Source organism: Microtus oregoni, unplaced genomic scaffold, assembly GCF_018167655.1.
Source record: "Microtus oregoni isolate MIOR12 unplaced genomic scaffold, Mior012 000007F_ref0000211, whole genome shotgun sequence".
NCBI classification, from domain to species: domain Eukaryota; kingdom Metazoa; phylum Chordata; class Mammalia; order Rodentia; family Cricetidae; genus Microtus; species Microtus oregoni.
In genome coordinates this window covers 34,717,310-34,743,361 of record NW_024543066.1, presented here as the reverse complement: position 1 = coordinate 34,743,361, position 26,052 = coordinate 34,717,310, and the positions used below count along the sequence as shown (strand labels likewise).

Here is a 26,052-nt window from a genome sequence, read left to right as displayed (position 1 = left end):
CCTTCCAGTCAGATCCACCAGCTGGGACCAAGTATTCAAATATTTGAGCCTCTGGGGTCATTCTAATTTGAACCACTAATTCTAGTGTGTCATGATGCAGAATCAAATTGCTGCCCTCAGACTCATGCATTCAAATCATGGTTCCCAAGCATGTTATCCAATCCTAAAATGTGACTGAATGATAACGGGTCTAACCTAAGCAAAGGATTGATCCACTGATTGATTAAAAAAAACAACAACACATGAATACACTATTGGAAGACAGTGAACTGTGGGAGGTAGGGTGTAATGGGAGGAACTAGGTTGCCAGGGGTCCATAGCTTTGAGAGCATATCTTGTCCCCTGGCCCGAATGTTCCTCTTCTCTGCTTCTCAGTTGTCCAGATCGAAGCAACTCCTCCTTACATTCTCTCTACTTGATATCCTGATGCATTTCTGTCCCCAAACAAATGGATCCAGCTGCCCATAGAGTGAAGACCCTGACACTGGGAACAAAAGTCAATCTTTCCTCCCATTGGCTTGTCCCTCTGGAGTGTCTTCACAGCAACAAGGAACTAGCACACAGGGAAAGGGGGAATGTTCTTGGTTTCTGAAACAGAGGTTTGAGTGACTTTTTATTACAACATTTATTACATTTTTTTTACAATAATTTGAGCTCCTGGGGCAAGGGAAATGATCATATTTGCTCTATTCATCATTCATGCCAACCGAGGAGGAATGAATGCTCTATATTGAACATAAATATACTGTTTGAGAACTTGAACAAGAAAAAGGCTATGTAGTTGAAGGAAACAGTTCTTCACTGTGTGAGTATGCACATGGATGCGTGTGTTTGGTCAGAAAGGGCACTGGTCATCAGGAAAGATTATATCTGTATGAGCCAGGGTTTGACATGAAGGTTTCTACTTACTTGTGTTTAACCAGGATATGACAACTATTTCATGGTGATATTTGAATACTCCAGAGTCTGAGAAGCTTGTTCTGTTTTATTGAAATCCAAAGAAATTTTCCAGGAAGTGATCAAGATTTCAATTTTGATTACAACCAAATAGCAAAATGCAAAACCTCAGAAAACCTGTTGGCCTCACAATAAGCAGGATCAACATTTAATCAAAACACTTCATTGTTGCAGAGCTTTAGAAGGTTGGCCTTGGGACTGTTACGCAGCCGTGTTTGCCTAATTTATTGGAAAATCTTCATTGCTGCTTCTACACATTTCTCATCCTCGAAAGGCTTCCTCTGGCTGCCAGGCTGAAGAAACTTCTTCACTGTAGGGAGGTTGCTGACTCTGGTTCTCAGTGCCTGCAACAAACAAATCAGAGCCTCAGACAGCAGCTGAAGAGAAAGCTATTATTACATGTGCAGTCCTGCACCCCTGCCAGTCCAAAGACCAACTGATCTCCTCCATTGGTAGCAGGTGGAAGTCGGAGGCAGATACTCAGGGTGGATGAAGTTGAGACAGGAAAACAAATAGAGCCCCGCCCCCCCCATGTATCTTAAAGACTCATTCTGCTCCCAGCATCCTCATCTTTGGACTTTAACCCTGTAGACTCATACTTCTCTACAATTTAAGGACGAACAGTTTATTTCCCAGATGTTGTTGATACCTAGACAAACCCAAATAATTAATCAAAGATCTGGGTCAATAGGGTCTGAAAGAGTGGTAGAAAATAGAACGGAAAACCTGGGTCCAGTCACAACCAGTTGTCACACTGAGGAAGGGAAGTGGGAATTGCTGGGGGCTGGCAGGAGAGCCCACTGGTTCAGCCCTTGCCTGGTGGATGCAAGGGTTAATCACTAGCGCCACACAAAACAAAGTCAAATAAAGTCAGTAAGGGAGCTGCAGGGATGCTCAGGGACAAAGTGCCTGCTATGCAAGCATAACGATGTGAGTTTGGATGCCCAGAACCCACCTAACGGCAAGTACAATAGTATGTGTCTTTGCCCTAGGGCTGTGGTGCAGAGGATGGAGAAGAAGACAGCTCTGAAATTCATTGATCAGTCAGCGTAGCTGAAATGAAGAGCTCATGGCTCAGTGGCTGACTCCTGAAAAGATTGTCAGAGCCCCTTCTGGCAGGAATCAGCAAGGGGTACCTGAGAGGGGGTGCAAAATTATAGGAAAGGGCAGATTAAGAGAAATAAAGATAGAAACATAGGAGAGACCAGGAGAATTGAAGATAAATACCAAACAGCACCAAGTTTATTTCTCAGCCAGCAAATTACTAGTAACAGGCAAAGGGCAGAACAAAGGGCTGTCCCGTCAGCTACCCACCTCCCTGCACTGTCATTGGGAGGAAGCTCAACCGGGTGCATTATCTCATTCAGCTAAGTACATTCTAATCTTTAAATTGGAGTGCCTCCAACTAGCATACCCAACCCAAATCTTAATAGATAATGTGTTCTCTTAATAGATAATGTGTCCTTTCATCTGGGCAAAAATGTTCTTTCTTATGGGCTTAATCAGAACTTTCTCACAGCCCTGAAGGATACAGGCAGAGCGAGCCAGCTTGAACTCAAATGACTTCTTTAAGACAGTAATGACTCCAGCTAGAAGATGGGTCTCACATGGGCTCCCACAAAAGACATGATGGAGAGTGTTCCAAGAAGGCAGCCTATGTATACCCCTGTCTTCCATATGCATAAGAACATTCATACACACCAGATGAACACATGCATACTACTCTTGCACAGACACACACACACACACACACACACACACACACACACACACGTGCGCACATCAGAGAGAGCGGAAGTTTTTGGATTGTGGAAATATGTCAGTGAGGGAGGCCACTGTAGAGATAAATGCAAGGTTTCATAACATAAGACGTTTGAAAAGACCTCCCCAGATAGGTTCAGGATGGAAGGACAAGGCTATAGCAGTGAAAGAGAGAATCTTATTGAAATCAGGGTCAAAACCAGGCTGGAATAGGTTGTGGGGAGAGAGCGCGAAGCCTTAAGCTCTATTCATCATACAAGACAAAATGTACTTCCTAAGATAGCATGTGTCTCAGACTTATGGTCTAAAAATCTCATTTTGTAGGTATAACCAGGGGCAAGGAGTGAAGGCGGGAGGAAACTAGAAGTTGGGTCAAACTATCGTTTCCCATGAGGTAAGGTCTGGGCTGCCCCTCAGAGTGTTTGAAACAGAGCACCTTCAGCAGAGGGAAGTTGGCCAAAGCACTGGGGTCCAGCTCTTCCACATGGTAGAGAACTTTAACCAGGTAAACATCCGCCCTGCTCAGCTTGTTGCCAACGAGATAATCTTGTCCATGGCTCTTTAACACCTGTGGGATTCAAGATGTTAGTTAGATCTTGAAGACTAGCAGCCATCAGAATGGGGCCTCTATGGCTTCTTCTGAGCTTCTCAAATCAAATTCCCTTCCTTTTCATGTGTGTATGGAACCCCATACTTTTATGTCAGTTCTGACTCACGAATAAAATCAAGAAGCAGAGCTTCACCCATTCTTTTACCATCTGTCCGTCGCTGCTTTTCATACATGTTCGAAACTTTCAGTCCTAGCCTCTCTATTTCTTTCTGTCTCCCTATTAAGGGGGTGAAGCTCTGACATTTGAGGGTGTCCCCTAATTGTACTCTGCAGTCTCTTACTGGGAAGTGGTGTCACCTGTGTGAATATGCCCTTCACACCTGAATTGACTGCTTTAGTGACTACATTCCTTCTTGTTCTGCTCTCCCAGTGTCCTTATATCTACGGCATCAAGAGTAAGCTTGATCCTTTTCTCATCTGCACCACTAGCTCAGGTTTTTTAGCCTAGGCATCCTCCTTCTGCAGTGCTGAAGCAACAAAGAGTTCACTGCGTGTGTGTCTCCAATTAATTTGAGAATGCTAGGGGAAAAAATACCATCGTGGAAAGAAGAGTGTGTGGGTGCAGGAGGGGAGAAATGAACTCATACAACAAAACCTACATGAATTCAGCATCATGTAGATGATACCCATGCATTCATGTGTTCTTTAATCTAACTAACTAACTAGGCTTCCTTCCTTCCTCTTTTCCTCTTTTGAAGACAGGGTTTGCTGTAGCCCAGGCTGACCTCAAACTCACTGTGTACTTAATCTAGTCTCAAACTGATCCTCCATCCTCTACGTCTTGAGCTTGGCTTACATGCTTGCATCACCATGCCTATCTCTACCTTTGTAGCTGAATTAAAGTCTTTATAAAAATTATTTGGAGTAATATGCAATATTTCTTAAGATAATCCTACAGTGTTAAAGTCATGAAAAATAAAAAGTTCACCATAGCGCTACCAATTAAAAATAATATGTTGTCAAATACATATCATGTAGTGTATACCTATAGAAATCTGAATGACTTCTTGGTAAAAGAACCAAATGATACTATAATTTACATGTCTTATTGATCTTCAAGGGGCTTGTTTTCACTGTATAGGGGACAAGCTGTAATGAATAGAGAGCATCTCTTCATGGAATAAATCCTAATCTGTCAGATCCCAAGGGCCAAGAGGGAGAATCTGAGGAAATGGGCATCTATATTATTATCTGTGCCCTGGATCCAATAAACATCAATGAATTCAGATTTGTTGAATGAAAGAAGGAAGAATAATCTATTGCTAAGTAAGTTTTTAGAGAACAAATGAGGACAATATGAGCTATTTGCTGTAATACCTCAGCATTGCTGAAACCTGCAGAATAAAGGAGAAATGAAGGAGAAATGCTGTGGGCAGTGAGGTAGAGGTGAATGGTCTTCCGAAGCCAAATGCTTCTTCCTCTGTCTGCAAGGCTCCTGCCACACTGACATAGATATTCCTTCTTGTTCAGTTTGGCCTGAAATAGTGTGTTTCTGAAACATGGTCTCTTCATCTGGAACTGGAACTCTAAGTAGGATGGCACACATACAAGAAACACACGTACACATGGATATAAAAATAGAACTTAATTCCCTTATTCTTATGCAACTTTCTCTTAAAAATCCGAGAGATGTGTTCCTAATTCCGGCAATCAGTTTTTCTTCACATCTCACTGTCTCTTCCCTTCCGTGGCTCTGTCAAGATTGTGTAGCCTCTCTGAGTGCATCCTGAAGCAGTACAATACTCTCCTAATGGGAACCTGTTTCAGGTCTCCCTATACTTGGGGTAGAAGAATAGTTTCTGATGTGTTACTCTCATTTTGATGCCCCTGAGTCAAAAGATTGCAGCGTTCTGTTCAATCAGGTCTAGCCTCTAGTGTGGCTCAAATGCTTACATAGTCCAAGTTCTAAACGTGACTGTGGAATCTGTCAGAAAAATTCTATGGTGAGTCACAGCAAAATAGAATTTTGTGGGAACATGAAGCCTGCTATTTGCTCTAACTATGTCAATAGCTCTTTATACTCCACCTTTACACAATGCCTGGAGGGCTTGGGTGCTGAATAAACAACAATGAAGTGCATTGTGGGAGTGAAGACCAACAACCCAAGGACACCCAGACTCTTTTCCTCTTGCCTCCTTTGGGACTGCCGATCTGTTTCTAACCAAAATCAAGATGGTAAGAACTCTAGCCCACAGAATGATGCTGATAGTAAATAGGACAGTTGAGGGGGGAATAGATCCTCCAGGTTAAGGATTCGTGAATGGCATTCCTTCTCCTAGCAACGGGGGCATCAGAGAGCTCACACCCCCACCTGCCACTGAACACACAGACAGAAAGCAGGCATTTTTTGCTGCAGCTACGTTAGCTGTTCAGATACCCACTGAGGGCAAATAGACCCTCTGAATGCTCTAAAGGTCAAGCAACTGGCACTCACCTTCTCATAGGCAGGGAAGTAACGGTTCCTTGACTTGTCCTTGATCTTGGCAAGGTTTCCCTCTTTCTCCTCTTTGGGAAGGTAAGGTTGATAGAGAACCATTTCATCCAGATCCATCATACCTTCAGTATACATATCAATGCTGAAAAACAGACATGTGTTCTGCCACATCCCTTTTGCCTCAGATCTTATACTTGAAAAACATAAAAGGCATTGGTAAAATAGCTCTCCTCTGATGGGGATATGGAGCCCACAATAATAGATTTTTATTGTTGATTATCAATTGTTGTAGAACATTTTTTGGAGACAGGATCCCTTTATGCAGCTTGATTGGTGTGTAGACTATGTAGACAGACTGGCCTCAAACACACAGAGTTCTCCTGCCTTTGTCACTGTGTGCTGAGATAAAGGCAAACGCCACCACCTCCAGTAACATTCCATTCTGAATGACCCGAAGGACTAGCAAGCAATGTTCTTCTTGTCATCGATTCTTCTGTTAAAATTTGACTCATTTTCTACCTTTTGAATATTACACTTCTTGAACAAAAATAATACATCTATGAACAATCACTCCAAAGGATGTGTTTTTATTGCTCTTGTGTGTTTACCTGGTAATGAAACTCTGGGATTATTGGTGACCTGATGCTTCACTATTTGAGAAAATCCCACCGTTCCACAGAAGATTTGATATAAATGGTGTGATTCTAACACAGGAGAGAGGAGCCCTCTCCATCAGTCTTGACAGCTCTGAACAGCCTTCCCAGCAAAAGCTTCATGTAACCCTGGTGTCCCTGTACCTGACTCTATGAGCCACAATCAGCCTGACGGTATGTAGATTCACGTGGCAACCTAGGGCCATGATTGTAATTATCAGAACTGGAATATCAGCCCTTTGGAATCTTCCTTTTTCTGCTAGTCAAAGATGTAGCATGAATAATAAAAACCCAGAGTCAGAAATTGGGTTTCATCCTGAAACCCAGAAAAGTAAAGCAGTCAAATCACTAGAGAAGTCTTACCTCTACCAAGGCTGGGCGACTGAAAACTAAGCAGCCTAAGCCTCTCCCTCTACTCACATTTTTTTTTTATTACCTCTAGTACTGGGATTAAAGGTGTAAGCCACTGCCACCTGGATTTGTTTCTGCATTGATCATACGTAGTCCAGGGTGACCTTGAACTCACAGAGATTCATCTGCCTCTGTATCCCAAATCCTGTGACTAAAGGTGTGCGTCACCATTACCTGACCTCTGGTAGCTTTAGCTTTGCCTCTGGTCTTCAGGCAAGATTTATTTATTAACACACAAATACTACTCCACTACACATAGAGTTTTTCTATGACTAAAGCTATTGGCTAGAATGTTGCTTCTGAAGACTCATCAAAGGGAAACCAGACTCCAGCATCTCCTATTCTACAGGACATAGCCAAGCCCTCCTATTCTTCCCTCAATTCCATAGCATTCTTCTTAACTTAAATCAGTGTATGCATGCCCAAACACCCAGGCATTGTGTCATGAGTCCTTTGCCATGGTTCTGTTCATTCAAGAGAGAGGATAAACATTTCCCAGAGTAAATGCATCATACATAGCTCTCTCCTTCATGTCCTTCCCATAGAGGTTGTATTTGGTGGCGATGTAGTTGAGAATGGCTCTGCACTGAACCAGCTTCATCCCATCGATCTCTACCATGGGCACTTGTTGGAACATCAAACTCCCATCTATCAGATGAATCAAAGAGAAAAAAGCATAAGATGTTTATGGGCATATTATATACATATATACACACATACCACAGACACACATATGTATGTTAATCCATGGTCAGACACACTCCAAACTTCAAAACAAATGGTATCTGATGAAAGAACAGAAAATTTCTAAACAATCACTTGATAACTAACTTTTCAATGAATAGCATTTATGTATTTTTTGTTTTCTGTGTCTTTAGTGTCTATGTTCTAGAATCTTAACTTATTGATGTTTTTATTTCATATTGACAGTACTTCCTTATTTGTTGCACAGGATGTGATGGTGTGTTTAACTCATGTTCATGTGTATTTTGGGATGAAGTTGAAAGAGGTATAACTGTATCATTAGTTGGTACCCCGAAAATAATAATATGGCCTCAGAGTCTCTGACTGTTCATGACAGCAAGAAAAGGTCATAAAGCTGCTTCTGTGTAGGTTTCCTCTGTGTTTTCACTGACACCAAGGGTCAGTATGTGCTGGGTAACCCTGAAACCATCACACATCTGTGTTGATCTTCCTCCTAATCTCTGTCCTCCTCCCTCACAGTATTCTTCATGACCTTTCTGTTAATCCTATAATGCAGTATTGCTAGGGAATTTATTTGTAAAACCCATTAGAACTCAGGATAAGTGGCTGACATATTTGCTTCTGGCATTTAGTGAATTTATTGTGGATGGAAGGTTGTTTGGGAACCCAAGCTAACTGCAACAAGCATGGGAAAACAGAGACAGGTCATTTATAGGGCTTTGGGGAATGGTTTCAGCAAACACAGAGAGAATTTCAGCCCTGAGATATTTACCACGTCTGTGATGTGGGATGGCCTTCTGTATGGTGTGAATATGTGTTGTTTTTATTGGTTGATGAATAAAACTGCTTTGGCCTATGTCAGGGCAGAATATAGCTAGGCAGGAAAGCCAGACTGAATACAGGGAGAAAGAAGATGGGATCAAGAGAGTCGCCATTCAGCCACCCAAGAAACAATTTGCCGGAGCACCACTGGTAAGCCACAGGCCTCATGGCAATATACATATTAATAGAAGTGGGTCGATTTAGTTATAAGAGCTAGTTATAATAAGCTAGCTTGACCTATTAGCTAGGTCAAATAGTTTGTAATTAATATTAAGCCTCAGGGTCGTTATTTTAAAAGCAGCTGCAGGACTGGGTGAGACACGGAAAAGTCTCCAGATACAAATACTCGTAGAGACCCATGACATACAATTTACCACGCTTTCATCAATTACTATCTGATAATTTCCTCCACGTAGATAGGTAATATCTAGTGATTAAAGCTTCCACCAGAAACCCTCTCGGGGACATTCAGATCTTTGTTCTTACCATTTCTTAACCTTTCCAGATCATCCCGAGTTTTCAGAAACTTTTCTTCAAACTAGAATACAGAAAGAATAAATTCATCTTAATTAATTTTATTGTATTTCAGGATTTTCACTTTAATGCCTCCGATCTGAAGATAATATGAGAGAAGGAAGATATTTTTTAATTTATCAAGGAGACAGGTGAACTAATCAGGGCTTGTGGGAATCGAGAGCAGATCTTTAAAGAAAGGAGTTGTGGTCACAACACATTGCTTCTCCTTCTTGTAGTCAACACTGTCTTTCCCAGAACTCTACCTGTGTAGCTGATTAAGGCATGGGGTACAGGGAATGCCAGAGGAAGGGAAATACTGCACAGTCCAGCCAAATGTCCATGGAAAGTCATCATTTCATGAGACTCTTGTTGACATGTTTGCTTACATGGCTCATGCTCACAGTGAGACGGTGTGACAACACAGGAAAGACTTCCTCTGATCATTTGTAAATTAAAGGAAGTGTATTCTTCTTTAGAAGAATTGTAGGACTCCCAGAGAACCTAGACAACACAGAGGGCACTAAGAGAGACATACATGGGAAGTAGAAAAAGACAGGATCTCCTGAACTAATTGGAAGCGTGGGGATCATGGGACAGGGGAGAGGGAAGGAAAGGGGGGAAGGTGGAGAAAAATATATGGCTCAATAAAAGCAATTTTAAAAAAAGAAGAATAGTGGGGTGTTTTCAAAACACTCAGTACCTCTCTTGCCCCACAGAAAGCAAGTATTATTACATAATACAGTAGTATTATTGTCAGTGACATTTTGACTTTTCTGGAGTTTCTGGTTGTAAGATGTCAGGACATCGGGGTTATTGAGCATGCTCCTTGGATCAGTTTCTTGTGGATCTATATGATCACATGGTATCACACTCAGGGCCCCATAAGGAAGGGCAAGGTGGGATGGGCTGGAGTGTAATGTTGATGGTGAGGTTGCTGCTGATGGGTGGGCCGTAGTGACCATCATGTGTGCACAGTAGATCACTGCCAGAGGATCCAGGCGACTTGTTCTCAGCAGGCTCTTCAGTCATGCTGAGAGGCAGGAGGGGAAGCTGGCAGCACTGACACTTGCTCTTTTGGCACCACTGAGTTCACTCTGCCCAGAGGCTTAAATCTCTTGAAACACAAGGCTGCCATCTGGTTACTTGGGAAAATGATTGACCGTTTGTATAAAGAAAACAGTTTGTGATGGCGCTACAGTTCTCTTCTGTTTCTTTTAGAAGCTATTAACTTGGACTTAATATCTTGTAAGAGATAAAAATGTCTTAGAAGGTATTGATTTATCAGGACTCTAGCTTCCACCAATCTGAGAGCAAAGAATGTCATTAGAGTTTCTGTTAGGCCTGTAAAATAGCTCCCCTCATCTCCTTGTCCCTGCCTCTCTGGTGTGCCCATCAATGCTTTTGAAACTTGCCTTGATTTATGACTATGGTGAATGCCATAGATTACAAAAGTAGATGTGTGGTGGGACATTTAGGAGCGTTCACAGGAACAGTCATTTAAAGTTGAAAACATGGACCACAACATGGAAAAGCCTTTTGTTTGCAGAGAGATAGATGATGCTCCAATACCTGCTCTCAGGAATGTCAAGAGAACTCATGCCAGGGTGACATCACCTCAGATGAGCCTCAGGAAGACTCCTCAACAGCTTCTCTAGATTAGAAGAAGACATTGTCCTCATAGAGGACAACAATTCATGCATGTCACTGTCCCGTGGCTTTCCAGTAGGACAAGGTATGGCGGAAGAGGATGGTGACTCCAATGATCCAGGACACCATGGGACTGAGGCTAATGTGTCTGTATAAGTACTGATAAATTGGACATCTTTTAGTGTTTTTGAAGAGTTTTTTATATTCCCTCTCTCATTGTGTGTGTGTGTGTGTGTGTGTGTGTGTGTGTGTGTGTACATGGAGGCTGGGAGAACTCACAGATTTGGAGTTACAGGGGTTGTCACTGCCTGAAGTGAGTGGCTGGGAATTGAACTCAGGTCGTCTGAAAGAGTTGCAAGTGCCCCCCCCACTTTTTTTAAAAATTGTTTTGATTGAACTATATATTTTTCTCTGCTCCCCCTCATTTCTTCTCTCCTCCCCTTCTATCATGGTCCCATGGTCCCCATGCTCCCAATTTACTCTGGAGATCTTGTCTTTTTCTATTTCCCACATAGATTAGATCTATGTATATCTCTCTTAGGATCATCTTTGTTGTCTAGGTTCTCTGGGGTTGTGAATTGTAGGCTGGTTTTTCTTTGATTACGTCTAAAAGCAACTTATGAGTGAGTATATATATATCTTTCTGGGTCTGAATTACCTCACTCACTATGATGTTTTCAAGATCCATCCATCTGCCTGCAAATTTCAAGATGTCATTATTTTTTTCCACTATGGAGTACTCCATTGTGTAAATGTACCACATTTTCCTTATCCATTCTTCAGTCAAGGGGCATTTAGGTTGTTTCTGGATTCTGACTATGACAAACAATACTGCTATGAACATAGTTGAACATATGTCCTTGTGGCACAATTGAGCATCCTTTGGATATATGCTCAAAAGTGGTATTGCTGGGTCTTGAAGAAGGTTGTTTCCTAAATTCCTGAGAAATGACCATCCTGATATCAAAAGTGTCTATACCAGCTTGCACTCCCACCAACAATGCAGGAATGTTCCCTTTACCCCACACCCTCTCTTGCATAAGGTGTCATCAGTGTTTTTTATCTTGGCCAGTCTCACAGGTGTAAAATGGAATCTCAGACTTTTTTGATTTGCCTTTATCTGATGGCATTTCCTTAAGAATCTTTCAGCCATTTTAGATTCATCTGTTGAGAGTGCTCTTAACTGCTGAGAAGTTAATTGCTAATGAAAACTATTAATACTTTATTAGGATAAATATGTGGGTCACTTAATAGTTGGCAGGTTTTAATTTAGGTCACCCAGGAAGACACTTTGATGGTTCATATGAAGAAAATTTGGTGAAGTCAATTTCACATTCACCTTAAAATGACTCAGGTCAGAACATACCTCTACTCCAGCTGCAGCCAAGAGCCACCGGATAGACTCCATTCTGCCCCGGCCATCGAAATAGTAAAGGACGGGTTTCCCTGCCATGGCAGCAATTGGTTGGTTTTCCTAAACAGGAATGAAACACACCTTATTCTTAAGTCTGTCCTGTCAGGGTGTTTGGACAGCAGCTACACTGAAGAGATGTCTGCCTTCCTCAAATAGGGTTGGAAACATTCCAGGAATATGTTCCTTGATCAAAATCGTTACCCATCCAGAACCACCCTCTGATTGTGCCAAACCAGTTTAGTGTCTCCATTGGTTAAAATGTGACTTTCTAAAAACTGGTTTCTTTGTCAGATTGGAGGACAATAATGTGTGGGACCCAAGAGGCAAACAGAGTACCAGCAAACTACAGTTCATTGTTGCCTTCTAACCGTCCCACCCATTACACCCCACTCTTGTTTTCTGTCTCCCCTTCTTCCTCCACATCTTGGTGAAGGTCTAACCCAGGCTTTTCATACACTAAACAAACTCTATTCCTGAGCTACTTGTCCATCTCAGATCCTTTCTGACATACCGTCTTTAATAATCACATGACCACATGAACTGGCTATTTCTCATTATTCAGTTAAGGAAGCTGAATATCAGATAACTTCAATGCATTGTTCACAATCACAGCAAACCAATGGTGCACATGAAAACTCACAGAGAGGAATAACACCAAGAAGGGTCTGTATCCTCCTGCAAAGAGGCTCATAACTGAGCACATCAAGACCCTAGAACATGGCTAGCAACAATGACCATGGCAGCAGGCACTGTTCTTCCATTTGGCTGTACTTGATCAAAGAGCAGAGATTAGGCTTCAAATATGTGTTTTACCACATGGAGAGTGTGTGCCAAGAATAACTCAGTTGTCCTCTAAAACTGCCGTATTCTGCCAAGAGACATAAATTGCTTGTTTCTTTGGAATGTGGTTTTCTTGTTGTGTCTGCATTTCTAGGTGAAAGCAAGAAAAAGAGGTCTTGCTGAGTTCATTTTACAGAGTACACAATCAAGTTCAGGGGTGTCCATGTCTGTCACATTGGGTACCCTCATCAGTTCATCTTCATTTTATCCTAATAAAAATCACCTAATGGGACTTTTGAGACTTAGTTGCAGTGTAAGACTGTAGAGACAGGTTTCTAAGGGAGCCTGCCCAAAATGAAGTGCTTTTTCTAGTATGCACTCTTCTATTCAAAACCAAAGATATTATTAATTATGATATTGGTTATCAAAATACAGTGGAAATCATTAGGTGTGTTATGAAATCTACTTTTTAAAGAAATAGAAGAGGATAGGAAGTGTCAGCATGCAGAAAGGGTTAAGTAAGTGGGTGTGTTTTAGTTAGCTGTGTGTGCACTGTGTGTGTGGATACATGCATGTGTCCATGCTCATTTGGTCATTGTGCGTGGATAAGGGATCCTGCTTAGTCTGTCAAGGGAATTTGATGCTCCCATTTCAGATGGCTTGAAGGTAGAACACAGTAAATATCACAGAAAATGAGCAGTGGATCATGGGATAGATGGAGCCAATGAGGTCAGGAGAGTAAACTAAACACCCAGGAGTCACTGAGACCAGAGACTCCAGTGCTAGACTTGGGGGAAACTCCCTTTCCCTGTACACACTCAAAGATTGTCAGTAAACCTTAACATTTCATCTTGGAAAGTTTTGGTGTTGTGAAGTTTGAAACAATATCCTTGTCCTTACCAGCAGGTGTATTTTTTAAACTATGTGCACTTGTATTTAAAATAGCAAACTACTATAAATATCATCACTTATATAGAGAAATCCTAACCTCTGACCTTTATGTTATAAAAACATTGATAGTACAATAATTCTGTCGTTCTTACAGTGTAGAATGTGAATATTTCATGTTTTTTTTTTAGGGGATAATTAGCAGGGTGAAAGGGAGAGTGGAGGTCACTTGGCTTCAGGTATTTGTTGGGGACACAGAGCCAAGTGATTCAAATCTGCTCACTGATCCTATCACCATTAATAGAGGATCACATTCCATAGTATTTCATCATAATGCTATTGATAGAGTATCACATTCCATAGTATTTCATCATAATGCTCTCCACGCCAACACTGTCCATTTCCAAACAACAGCCTTCCAAAGGTCAATTCACAGCCAGAACGAAGCTTACCACTCAGCCTCACAAAGTCAACAGAATAAGAACGAGAGACACTGAATGTTTCAATGGGGTCTCAACATGATGCTCAGTCACAGTCAGTTCTGAGGATTAATTAACAGCCCAGTCTGCAACCACCGTGGGAATGGGCCCTGGTGCTCCACTTACAGAGGGTTTCCTCAGGTTCAGAGAGAAACAATACTCTCCCACTCTCACAGCATTTGATCAGCGACTTTCTCCTGCTACAGATCAAGACTTCTCCAGTCCACCCCGGAGCCCTCCCTGAGTCCCATGCTACTCTCCTGAGGGCCTATTGCCTATTTTCCCAGAGTCCTTCAGCCGAGTCAAGGTTGAAGAAGGAAAAATGGAGTCTCTAGTTCAAGAATGCCTTTTTGTGAACAGCTTTTTGGGAACTGCAGGGAAAGAAAGTTTGGTAAAGATCTTTCAGTACTTTCCTTTGAAGGCCTAAGAAACTCAGTATGATGAGAAGTAACACAACTCTGTTTATTTCATAAAGACAACTGGCTTCTGTGTGTGGTGGTGCATGACTATAACCCCAGTATTTGGGATGTTGAGGCAGAAGGATAAAGTGTGTGAGTGTGTGAGGCCCAGTTGATATATATATATATATATATCAGATCTTATCTCAAAATAAAAACAACAAAGTACAACTTAACTGAATGTGAAGAAAAAAAACTTTGAAAAGAAAACAAGGTTCTTTTTTAAGAGAACAAATCTATAATGAGTCCAGTAGTAAATTCACATCTGTGGTGAACCCCAACATCTTGTTAAAAGTGTCCAATGCTTAAGAGGTAGAAGGGAGTCTTACAGATAAGCCCATCCATTTAGAAACATGTTGACTCTGTAGATTACTAAACCAGAGTCTCAGTTTCTCTTCTGACTATAGAGACAGTTACAGTTGCCTACCTTCAGGGACCAATGACAAATACAATAAATGAATATATATATATATATATATATATATATATGTCACTCAAAATAAAAGCATTGTACAAGCATGCTGCCATTGCCCTAAGTCCAAGAAGACGAGCATGTGTTTGAACACATCAGCAACCCCATGTAGAGCAATTGCAATGCATCAGGGAATGAACGCTGTCTGATTTGGTCCTTTCCCTGTAAAATTTTGCAGGTATTCATATGCTTTGTGCAAACCAGCAGAGCAGAATGCGGTCAAAGTAACTTCATGTTCCTGTTTTTAGGAACCTCCATCTACAGATCCTGATTCAGATGGCTAAGCAAGTGACACATAGGAGAGGGCAAGTCAGCTAAGAGAATGGGGGACACTATCCCTTTGACTGGGGTTGGGTTGCTATGTGCTAGAAAGAGATGATTTTGAAGATCTGAGATGTTTCTTCCTCCCTTCAAATCAGGACCACATCTCACACAAGAATTACTATGCAGCATCTTGCCAGTCTGATCTTCTATAACATCTATTCAATATTGTTTCCCAGTGAATCATTTCCTGTAAATTGTTAGACCTGGTTACTTTGACATCTGGACTTCCAGAAAATCTCACAATCTCTCTTCTATAACAGTCCATTTCTTCCCAGTGGTAAATTTGTCTCATGGTATCGTTGACTTTCACATTCTAACGATCTGTGCATTCTAGCTAACTGTCCGATGCTCCAGTTTTTGTTCCTTCTATTTATGCTTCTCAAGTGCTAGTCTTTGAGAAGTTATGTTTTTCACTGATCTTCAGCCAGATCTCAGCATGCTTCCCTGCTGCTGAGATTGGGAAGACCTTAGGCTGCCACAGGCTGAAGATAGGGAATATACATGTGAAATACTCTTGGGTGGTAGAGGTCAGAATCCCCCTCAACATCCTCAAACAGGGAGTGAATCCATTCATAGGAAGGGTAAGCCTGTCAAAATGGGTAGTGTTTTGTAGCTATTTCCTCTGGACTAAAATATAGTATTATGAAGAAAAGAACTAAGCTTAGGGGTCTAAGAAAGCTAAGGAAACACAAGAGTTAAAGGAAGATCATACAAACTACCAGATACACAAGGCATCTCCCCTGGCTGATAAATGCAGTCACTGATTGATGGGAAAAGATTGTGTTTAGTGGAGCTTCTGACATCCCAGGCAAGAAGCTCTAGGAGGCAGCTTTGAGTCATTACAAACACTGTTGAGTTCTTGAAACACCCATGGTTCTTGAAGTCACCTCAATAAAGTCCTTAGTTCACCAAGCTGGATGTGGATGAGAGAGTTTCCTTCATTCGTCAGTGGTGCCCTATCTGGGGTTAGTAGGTACTAATTCATATCTCCCCTGGAAGGACACGCAACTGACAGTGGTACGGAGGTTGGGCAACTCTGTCCCTGCCATTAGTTTGCTGTGCTAGGAGATGCTTGAATCCTACAGAGAGAATGTCACTGGGGATCTGATTAATTAGTGGTAAATTGATAAAAATCCTGACATGTAAAACGAATTGTTTCTATAGCAATAAATCTCAGCTTGGCTTTCCTAGCCTACATGGTTTTAGGACATAGTTGTTGGCAGTGAGAGATGTGGCTCGATGGTGCCAGCTGTAGCTGCTCAAGGAGTTTTACTCAGAGACTCTGCTCAATGGAAGCTGGGATACTTGGATTGATGCCCCAGAGAAGGATTTCAGCATATGCCATAAAGCAAAGTTGTAGCTCATGAAGAAAGGGCCCTGTCTTCCACTCAAAGCTCAGCCAACTTCTGAGCACAGTAGAGTAGAAGAGTTGGTAGAAAGAATCTACAAACTGGAAAATGGGGAAGGGTGCTATCAAGTGCCGTCCTCCTGGCATGACATGGCTGTTGCATACTTGGACACTTGAACCCATAACCATCATGGTTACCTGAACAAAATCAGTGCAGTTAAAAGTTGCAGTATGAGAGAGAAGGGGCTCTCAGCGTTCCATACCTAACTGAAGAGCTACTGGGAGCTGAGAGCTGCTGTGAAAGTGGCAGTCACTTCTCTTTTGGGGGTCACCTTTGGTAGGCTGCTCATGACCCAGTGAACGGTCCACATCTATGTGCATGTGGGAAAAACTAAAAGGACTCCATGGGTGGTAAAACAAGAAGATGCCTGGGAGCTGGAGGGAGATGCATGTAGACACAGCATACGGAGTTAAAAAGAGGGAGTGGGGAGTAGATACGGCCAAGATACTTTGTACATATAATGAAAAGAAAATAAACTCTGAAAATCTATTGCCTAAAAAATGTTTTTAGAGTAGATTAAATTGGAGAAAGGGAGTGAGGGGGAGAGGGAAGCAGAAAAAAGAGAAGGAAAGAGGGAGCAGAGTGAGAGAAAGGGGGAGGGAGGAGGAGGACTATTTGGGGCAAGGGAGGTGACTAGGAAAAGAGAAAGGGCAAGAGAGGACAGCAGGGATAAATACAGTCAAAGCAGAATGATGCACTCATTTGCAAGTATTTTAATGAACTCAGTTACTTTATATAGGGAGTGTACACTCACTATTTCTGAAAAAGAAAAGGGTAGTTGTATAATCCCAAGCATTTGTATGGGTAGAGAAAGAAAGACACACACACATACACACACAGGGAGAGAGAGAGAGAGAGAGAGAGAGAGAGAGAGAGAGAGAGAGAGAGAGCTGTCTTAACAATAGCTATCCACACATAGTTACATTAAATTCATAGTTATAACTGTCCAAAGGATTAAAAAGTTAGGCAGCATGTTTAGAGATGCTTACTTTTATACAGAGTTTCCCCATAGTAAAATAGATTGTACATGGTTCTTGATTTCTCTGATATGTACTTTACGGGGCATATTCCACTGGGTTATAGGCAGATAAGATAGAATACAAGTCAAAACTTGTCAGTGATCAAGGCAAATGTTTTGACTGCAAACATAATTCATGATCTTAACCAAAATCTCACCCAGCAAAAGATGAGGAGTTCATTTTTCCCCTTATCTATTTAATTCTCCTTGTCCTTATATTCTGCCTCAGCATCCCAGTCCGCAAGTGCAGACTGGTTTCTTCTACGGAAAAAGCAACTCTGGCATCAGTGCCATGCTTCTCTTCCCTGGATATAATGCCAGTTTGTGAAGGTTGTTATCCCTCTGTTTCCTCCTTGCTGAACATAGTGGACAATGAGGACTACTGAGAACTCAAGAACAATAGCAATGGGTATTTGATCCTACTGCACATACTGGCTTTGGGGGAGCCTAGGCAGTTTGAATGCTCACCTTACTAGACCTGGATGGAGGTGGGTGGTCTTTGGACTTCCCACAGGTCAGGGAACCCTGATTGCTCTTCGAGCTGATGAGGAGGAAGGGGGACTTGATTGCGGGAGGGGGAGGGAAATGGGAGGCGGTGGCAGGGAGGAGGCAGAAATCTTTAATAAATAAATAAATTTAAAAAAAACAAAAAAATAAAATATTAACAATGTTAAAAAAAGAAGTTAATTTGTCTCTTACAAGTAAATTCTCACAACCCAATTTTCTAAATCCTTCATTTTTGCATCTCTGTAACAATGCATTCAGCAGAAATGAAACAAACAATTCTTAGGCAGTCCTGAAGCACAACAAGCCTGCATAATGCGAGTACAAAACACAAGTTTTCTTGCGCTGAAGTATTTTCTAGGTGCCAAAGGTTTTGTGTGTGTGTGTGTATAGCTGTTTGTGTGTGGGTGTTTGCGTGGGTGTCTGTGTGGATCTGTTTATGTGCATGTGTATCTGTGTCTGTGTGCATGTGTGTGTCTGTTTGTGTGTGGGGGCCTGTGTGTGTCTGTTTGTGTGTGGGGGCCTGTGTGTGTCTGTTTGTGTGTGTACCTATGTGTATATGTTTATGTGTGTCTTTGTGTGTATGTCTTTGTCTGTGTGTCTGTTTGTGTGAGTATGTTTGTGTGTGTCTGTGTGTGTGCCCGTGTGTCTGTTTGTGTGTGTGTGCATGTGTATGTGTGCATGTGTGTGTGTATTAGGAATATTGATTTGATTCAGTACTTACCTTGTGAAAAAGCTGTTCACTCTAAGGAACTCCACAGCAAAAAAAAAAAAGAGTTCCTGTTGTTTTATAAGCTAGTTCTTAATTTGAATAAGCCCTTCCCAGTTAAAGGGAGACAATCCAATAAGAGAAAAGCTGCACACACGTTGCCCAAAGGCCAGAAGTTTCCATGAGAGATTAGAAGAAAAGTGCAAAGTCATGCCTGGGTTTGCTAAAATTTTGGTTAATGTGTTATTTCTTCTATGCTGCTAGTGGAGACCTTGAAGAATGGAATTCAGACAGATTTAACTCTCTGTGTGCCAGTGAGGATGTACTTCACAAGAAACTCCCTGTGAGGTTTTCGTGCATGGCAGGCAAGGGCTAAAGCAAGTGGGAAATCTCTAAGTAAGCTGGGAGATGTGGTAAAGAAGCTGATGGCACTGGGGAGTGTTTCTGTTGACTGGGCCACCAGGTGAGGAACAGGACAAAAGGCTGCATTTCAGACAAATAGTGATTACTAATATAAGTATGTCCCAAAGATTGTGGGAATGTGATCATTCTGAAAAGATGCTTCCTTTGAAAGTCACATTGACACTGTGTCCTGGATTTTGCCTTCTCACCAAAAGTCCTGTAGATGTGCTCTGTGTTCAACCAGACTCTTCTGCCTTCAGCTGCTGCTGACCTTTCTCCGTTATGCTGTCTGGGGTTATTTTCACATTATATGTTGAATGTGCTTCTCTCATGGGCTTTTGCAAGCGTCAAGTACCTGTAAATGGGCACAAAATTATGACCATTGTATCAACTCGGTAAATAATGTCTAACAAATATGAAAGTAAAGTAGTATAGCCAACCCCAAATCATCTATCATTCACGTTCAGAAATTGCCATGTTTTGTAAACTATACTGAAGAGTAAGTTAATAACATGCCCCCCTCAAAACATAGGACCAAGACCAATTCTAGGATCTTATAACTATGAATTGAATTTGGAAAACATTCTTTACAGATGTACTTAATTTGTGGAACTTAAGATGCAGCCACATCTTAACAAACCACATCACACCTCTAATCTAGTGGCAGGTGCCTCCGCAGAAGCAAAAACATACTTAAAAAAAGGTGAACTGGTAGAGATAACAGCTTAGTGGCATTTCTACAGATGTCTTTCTTCAATTCGTTTAATGCGCATGGGCATTTTGTCTGCGGGTATTTCTTTACACCATCTGTATCCTTGGTACCCACATGGCCAAGAAGACATAATCAGAACCCTCTTGAATCGGGTTTAGATGGTTGTGAACACAATCCCTATATTATGGTCACATCCTAACTTTGGATGCTTGGGACAGAATTAAAGAAATAGGAACCAAGATTGATTCATTTGCTAAAGACATACAGGGCCCTACACTGATTTCTTACAAAGATTGACATCAGCAGTAAATAGAATGATACCAAATTCAAAAGCTAGACAAATAATAATTGAATCTCTAGATTTCGAAATTGCTAATTCTCAATGCAAAAGAATAATTGGCTATTAATTTGGCAATGTCAGCACCTTTGGAAGAATGGATTTAAAATACAATTAATATTGACTCTCATGATCATAATGATACTTTGATAGGAGAGGTGATTTCCAGAGGCTTAAAGAAAAATTGAAATGTCAAGTGTTTCAATTGTGGCAAACAAGATCACCTTAAAATGGATTGTAAATAGAATGTTCCTAGAAATAATGTTTTTCTAAACATTTCAGAACACCCTTCCTTCATGAATGATGCAGAAGGTGCGACAAAGACAGGCATGGGACTAATGTAGGTCAACAGGGATAAAGGAAGTAACCCAAAGGGTACTCAAAGAAATGAAATCTGGCAGGTGGATGTGTTCCATTTTGTAGAAGGTGGAAAGTTAAAATATGTACACCACACTATTGATACTTATTTAAGTTTTCTATGGGGAACTGCTTTGAGTTTGGAAAAACCTGATTCAGCAATCACACATTAACTAGAAATTATGGACTTCATGGGAATACCTGCACAAATAAAGACAGATGGTGGTCCAGCATATGTCTCTAAGAAAATGAAACAGTTTTTTGCTTATTATAATATAAAACATATCACAGGTATATCACACAATCCTACAGGGCAGGCAGTTATAGAAGATCAAATCAAACTCTTAAGGTTATGTTAAACAAACAGAACAGGATGACAAATACCCCCAGAAATAGATTTCATGTCAATCTTTGTAAGAAATCCATGAAGGTTTCTTTTGGACCCTGTATGTCTTTAGATCTCATAATGCTTTAATAACTTTGAATTTTCTAAATGCTAATGAGAATGGAACAACAACCATGGGGAGACATTAGACAGCAGAGTAAACTACAGAATTAAATCAGCTGATAAACCTTAAAGATGCACTGACCTCAGAATAGAAGCCAGGATATGTATTATGTTGGGCATGGGGTTTTTCTTTTGTTTCCACAGGAGAAAAGCGATGGATATTATCAACATTGATAAAGATTTGATTTGAACAAGAGATATCTCTTAATTAGAAGAGGTAATAGTTCCTCAAACAGCATGGACATTTAATCTAAACTAGCATATAAAACTAACAAATGCTTTTTATTTGATCAGATATAACCTGCCAAAAGAAAATCTCCCCAAAATTAGAGTTGGGGAAGGGTTCTGTTTCTGTCTTTTCAGAAGAATAAAGATGTCCAGCTAAGGAATCTAAAGATTTCTGGACAAATGAGACATCCTAAGAAAAAGGACAAATCATCCAGAATAAATGTCCCCCCCAAAAGAGTAAATTGACCTAGTGGTATATCACATTTTTAATGGAATAAAATTTTATAAATCTTCCCAAATGTTTGTTTCTGCTGTTCTCTACAGACATATAATACAATTTTTTTTTGTAGTCCCAGTCCAATTCAAAATTAAAGCTGGGTTTGGACTTGAGTGTGGCTCTTTCCTTCTGTAAACCCAAGCATGCTTGTTAAACTAAAATCCAAAATAGAATGAAAATATAGAGCATGTAGATGGAAGTGGAGCTAGAAATGATAAATCCAACTGCAGCCATCATGGCCAGTTCTCACTCCAAAAACTAAAACTGAGGGGACTAAGGAGCGTGAAAGCATGTGTATGCATGGGTTCTGTGCAGAGACCAGCAGCGGAGCTCACGGTAACAGCCTGGACAGAGAGATGGAGAGGGGATGAATACAGAGTGAAGACAGGGCAGACCAGGGAAGACAACCATGTTCTCATCCATGCCCCTTCATTGTAACAGCTCAAGGAAGTTCTTCCATATAAATACGTATATACCACATATATGTTATTATTTTTTATTTATATTTTTAAGGCATATTTTAAGTCTTCATACCTTAAATTTTCTTTCTGGTTTTTTTAAGGTAAAAATCACCAAACATCACACATTTTTAAGTGATAATGGCTGAGTGGTATTTAGCACATTCATGGTGTGGGCAAACCATCACTTCTCTCTAGGTCCAGAACAGTTTCCTTGCCATTTACCCATTCAGTAGTTACTTTCTCTTCCCAGTAGGCTCCAGGGTTTCTTTACATTACAAGTAAACAGAATACACTACGTGGCTGTTCCATCTTCCTCCACTTAGCACATCTTTTCACAGTCCACTCACTGTTGCAACATGTATCAGTACATCTTTCTTCTATGGTCAGATAATATGTACCACATATATGTTATTTTTAATTACATCAATGTGCCCCTCTGAAACACTGTGGTGATTTTATAAACAATCACAGTTGATTCTCACACCTCAGGAGGTAGCAATGTTTATTCTTCTCTCTCTCTCTCTCTTTAAAAAAAAAAGAACAGGCCTTGGAATGAGGCTTAGTGAATTGTACACTCTACCAATGAGCTGAATCCATAGCTCCAAAAAAGTAAAAATTGGATAATGTCATTAGCTATTTATTCTTTATTTGTAGTTGTAATCCCAGAATAATATGTGTCAATTGCTTTATGCTTTGTTTATATCACATTTAAATACGAATCTCAAATTGTGATAAGTCTCCTAATGTTGTTTTAATGTATGTATTCTTTGGTATGTAGAAATACATAATCATAAGGTTAAGTATATTTATGTGTCTCTTCAAAACTGAGAAATTTTATTTAAGGCATAATTCTAGAAATAGCTTGCAGCAAAGTTGGCTTCCCACTGATACAATAAAATTACTAGATAGAGTCACATTTAGGACCAATTTAAACTGTCCCAATCCGAGTCTATCTCTAACATAGGGACAGTCCAGTGTGACCAGATGCCCTTCTTTCTGCCCTGGCATTTCAACAGTCCCTCCGTTTGCTTACTCACGCATAAATACATATACCAGTGGACCAAACCATGATACCGTTAATGCATGACATGAAACATGGTTAAACAGTAGCAACTCTACTGAACCACTGTGTAGCTTTTTTTTTTTTTTTTTTCAAAACAGGATTTCTCTGTGTAACAGCCTGGAACTTGCTCTGTAGACCAGGCTGGCCTTGAACTCACAGAGATCTGCCTGTCTCTTCCTTCTGAGTGTTGGGATTAAAGGCATGAACCACCACTGCCCAGCCATGTTTATCTTCTTTATGGTAGGTTCAGAGGAATTTCTGAAGTGTCTTCCTGGTACGAATGTATTAGTATGGTACAAATGTATGAGATTTTATCAAATAGTCTCGTGTATGAAATGTGATTGTCCTTGGCCAGTTCTCAGGTGAGAGATTGCTGGAATAACGAATGTATGGCGGGTTAATATAACGAGAAAAAAACTGAAGAGGCAATATTTATTTTAAAACTCTTAGTGGTCCCACCCCAGTGGTAGTCTTTATGGCTTCTTGTATTTCTCACAGTCTATGGAAAGGTCTCATGAACTGTAGGCAGGCATCACTAAAGGTCAGGACAATTGTAGAGAAATATGCCTTTTCTTTATCGTATGACCACCACAGAGTGTACTTCTGAAACCTACATGGAGGAGGCTGGAGATTGTACAGGGCCTTTTGATATATATGATGGAGATGTAGTTAACTGGCAGTGGGTTGAGGCACCAGCTGTCACCACCATCACCACAATCAGCCCATTTTTTTACAAGTGGAATTATGCTTTAAATAACAATGGATAGTGTATTATAGCAAATACACGCACCAAACCCAGTTGCTTACTGTCTTTAACAAATGTTAAGAACTGGGCTACAGAGACAGCTCAGCATTTAGGAGAACATTCTGCTACTACAGAGGCCCTAAGTTTGGTTCCCATCACCTACTGAGGCAGCTTGCACTCATCTACAACTCCAGCTTGAGGGGCATCTGATAGCTCAGATCTCAGCAAGCTCCTGCCCTCACATATACAGAGATACATACATATACATAATTAGACATCATTTTAAAAATCAATCTTTTCAAAAGCCGTAGGGGGACTGGAGAGATGACTCAGTAGTTAAGAGCGTTTGTTGCTCTTGCAGAGGATACAGGTTCAGCGCCCAGCACCCACATGGTGACTCATGACTGTCTGTAATTCCAGTTCCAGAGGATCTGATACCCTCTTCTGGCCACCCAACTTCACGCAACACACGCCCACCTTGTGATGGACGGTCCCCTCCAGTCCTCTGCTTTCTGTGCTCTGTTTACAATCCATATCACCTATGCTGGGGACCAGAGTATCCTCATCTTTGTGCTTCAGCCTGCTGTTTGTTCTACACTACAACCAAAGGCAGCAAGGTCTAACAAAACCAGCTTTAGCATATTTTTATTCTATGTCGATGAGTGTCCTGTATGTGTGTCTGTTTGCCGTACGTGTACCTGGTGCCCAGGGAGGCCAAAGAAAGAGCCAAAGAGCGTACTGGTTTCCCCAGAACTGAAGATACAGATCTTTGTGGTCACATGAAGCTGCTGGGTCCACTGGAAGGGCAGCCTCTAATTTTAACTGCCTACCTTTATCTCAAGACCCTACCAAACTAGTTTTGCAAGATTTAAAAACAAGAACAACAAGTGTACTTTAGTTTTTTATGTGTTTTGCCTATGAATGTATGCACGTGGATGTGCTATGCAGTCTTTGTGAAGGAGAGGGACGTGCTGATTAGGTCCAGCCAACATCGGATAGATGCTCTTCTGTCTTAGCAGCATGGAAAAGGGGACAGAGCAAAGAACCAGACAGTGAAATTCAGTGACTCCCATGCCACTTGTGGCTTGAATAGAAACAGAGGACTTATTGGAAGCAGCACTCCCAAAGCCTGGCCTCAGCTCCACATAGTTACACAACTCCTCAAACTGTTACATAACATAGCAAAGAACAGACTGTGCTCAGAAAACTTCCAGAAATGTTCTTGCAAAGTTACATGGTGCAGAGCTATAACATTTTAATGATGGTTCAGTTTATTTTTCTATCAATTTAATTTGTTCTTTGAGAATTTTATACAGGTGTACATTGCATTTTGTTTGCTTTCAGTTCTTTCCTTTCGATCCTTTCTCCATCCCCTCCTCCTACAAGTCCCTTTCTTCCTCCCACAACGACATTTCCACACTCCTGCGGTTTTTTTTGTTTTTGTTTTTGTTTTGTTTTGTGAGCTGCTGATTTTATCCAGGACCAGCAGTGTGGCTATGGGTTTGGAATTGTCCATTGGAACCTGGTGTGCTCACTGTTATGAGCTTCATACACAACTGAAGACAAATACTGTCCCTCCTCAGAATCCATCTGTTGTGAGTCCCTTTCCTAAGACAAGATTAGCTGCTGTCAGGCCCAATTTTGTGCCAGCCCAGTGGAGGCAAATGCAGCTGCTGCAAGATCATGTTTCAAATGCAGTTTTTAATGAAATATATTTCTAGACAACCAGGAGGGATTTCTAAAAAGAAAGATATGATACCATGTTTTAAGTATCTGTATTCTTAAATGTGTGATTCAAAGTTTAATTTAATTTTTTTTTAATTTTTTTATTTTTCGAGACAGGGTTTCTCGGTAGCTTTTTTTTTTTTTTTTTTTTTTTTTTTTTTTTTTTTTGGTTCCTGTCCTGGAACTAGTTCTTGTAGACCAGGCTGGCCTTGAACTCACAAAGATCTGCCTCCTTTTGCCTCCCGAGTGCTAGAATTAAAGGCATA

At 40.9% G+C, this 26,052-nt stretch overlaps 1 protein-coding gene across 1 annotated transcript; it reads right to left on the bottom strand.

The window, feature by feature from the left end:
- Nucleotides 1-967: 967 nt before the first annotated feature.
- On the bottom strand, nt 968-19,037 carry LOC121450740 (glutathione S-transferase alpha-3). The gene is made up of 7 exons (XM_041656007.1): nt 18,987-19,037; nt 11,883-11,990; nt 8,840-8,891; nt 7,342-7,474; nt 5,763-5,904; nt 3,155-3,286; nt 968-1,301 (listed from the first exon to the last, which is right to left on the bottom strand). The coding sequence occupies exons 2-7, from the start codon at nt 11,967-11,969 to the stop codon at nt 1,182-1,184; spliced, it is 666 nt and encodes a 221-aa protein (XP_041511941.1). The 5' UTR covers nt 11,970-11,990; nt 18,987-19,037; the 3' UTR covers nt 968-1,181.
- Nucleotides 19,038-26,052: the final 7,015 nt, after the last annotated feature.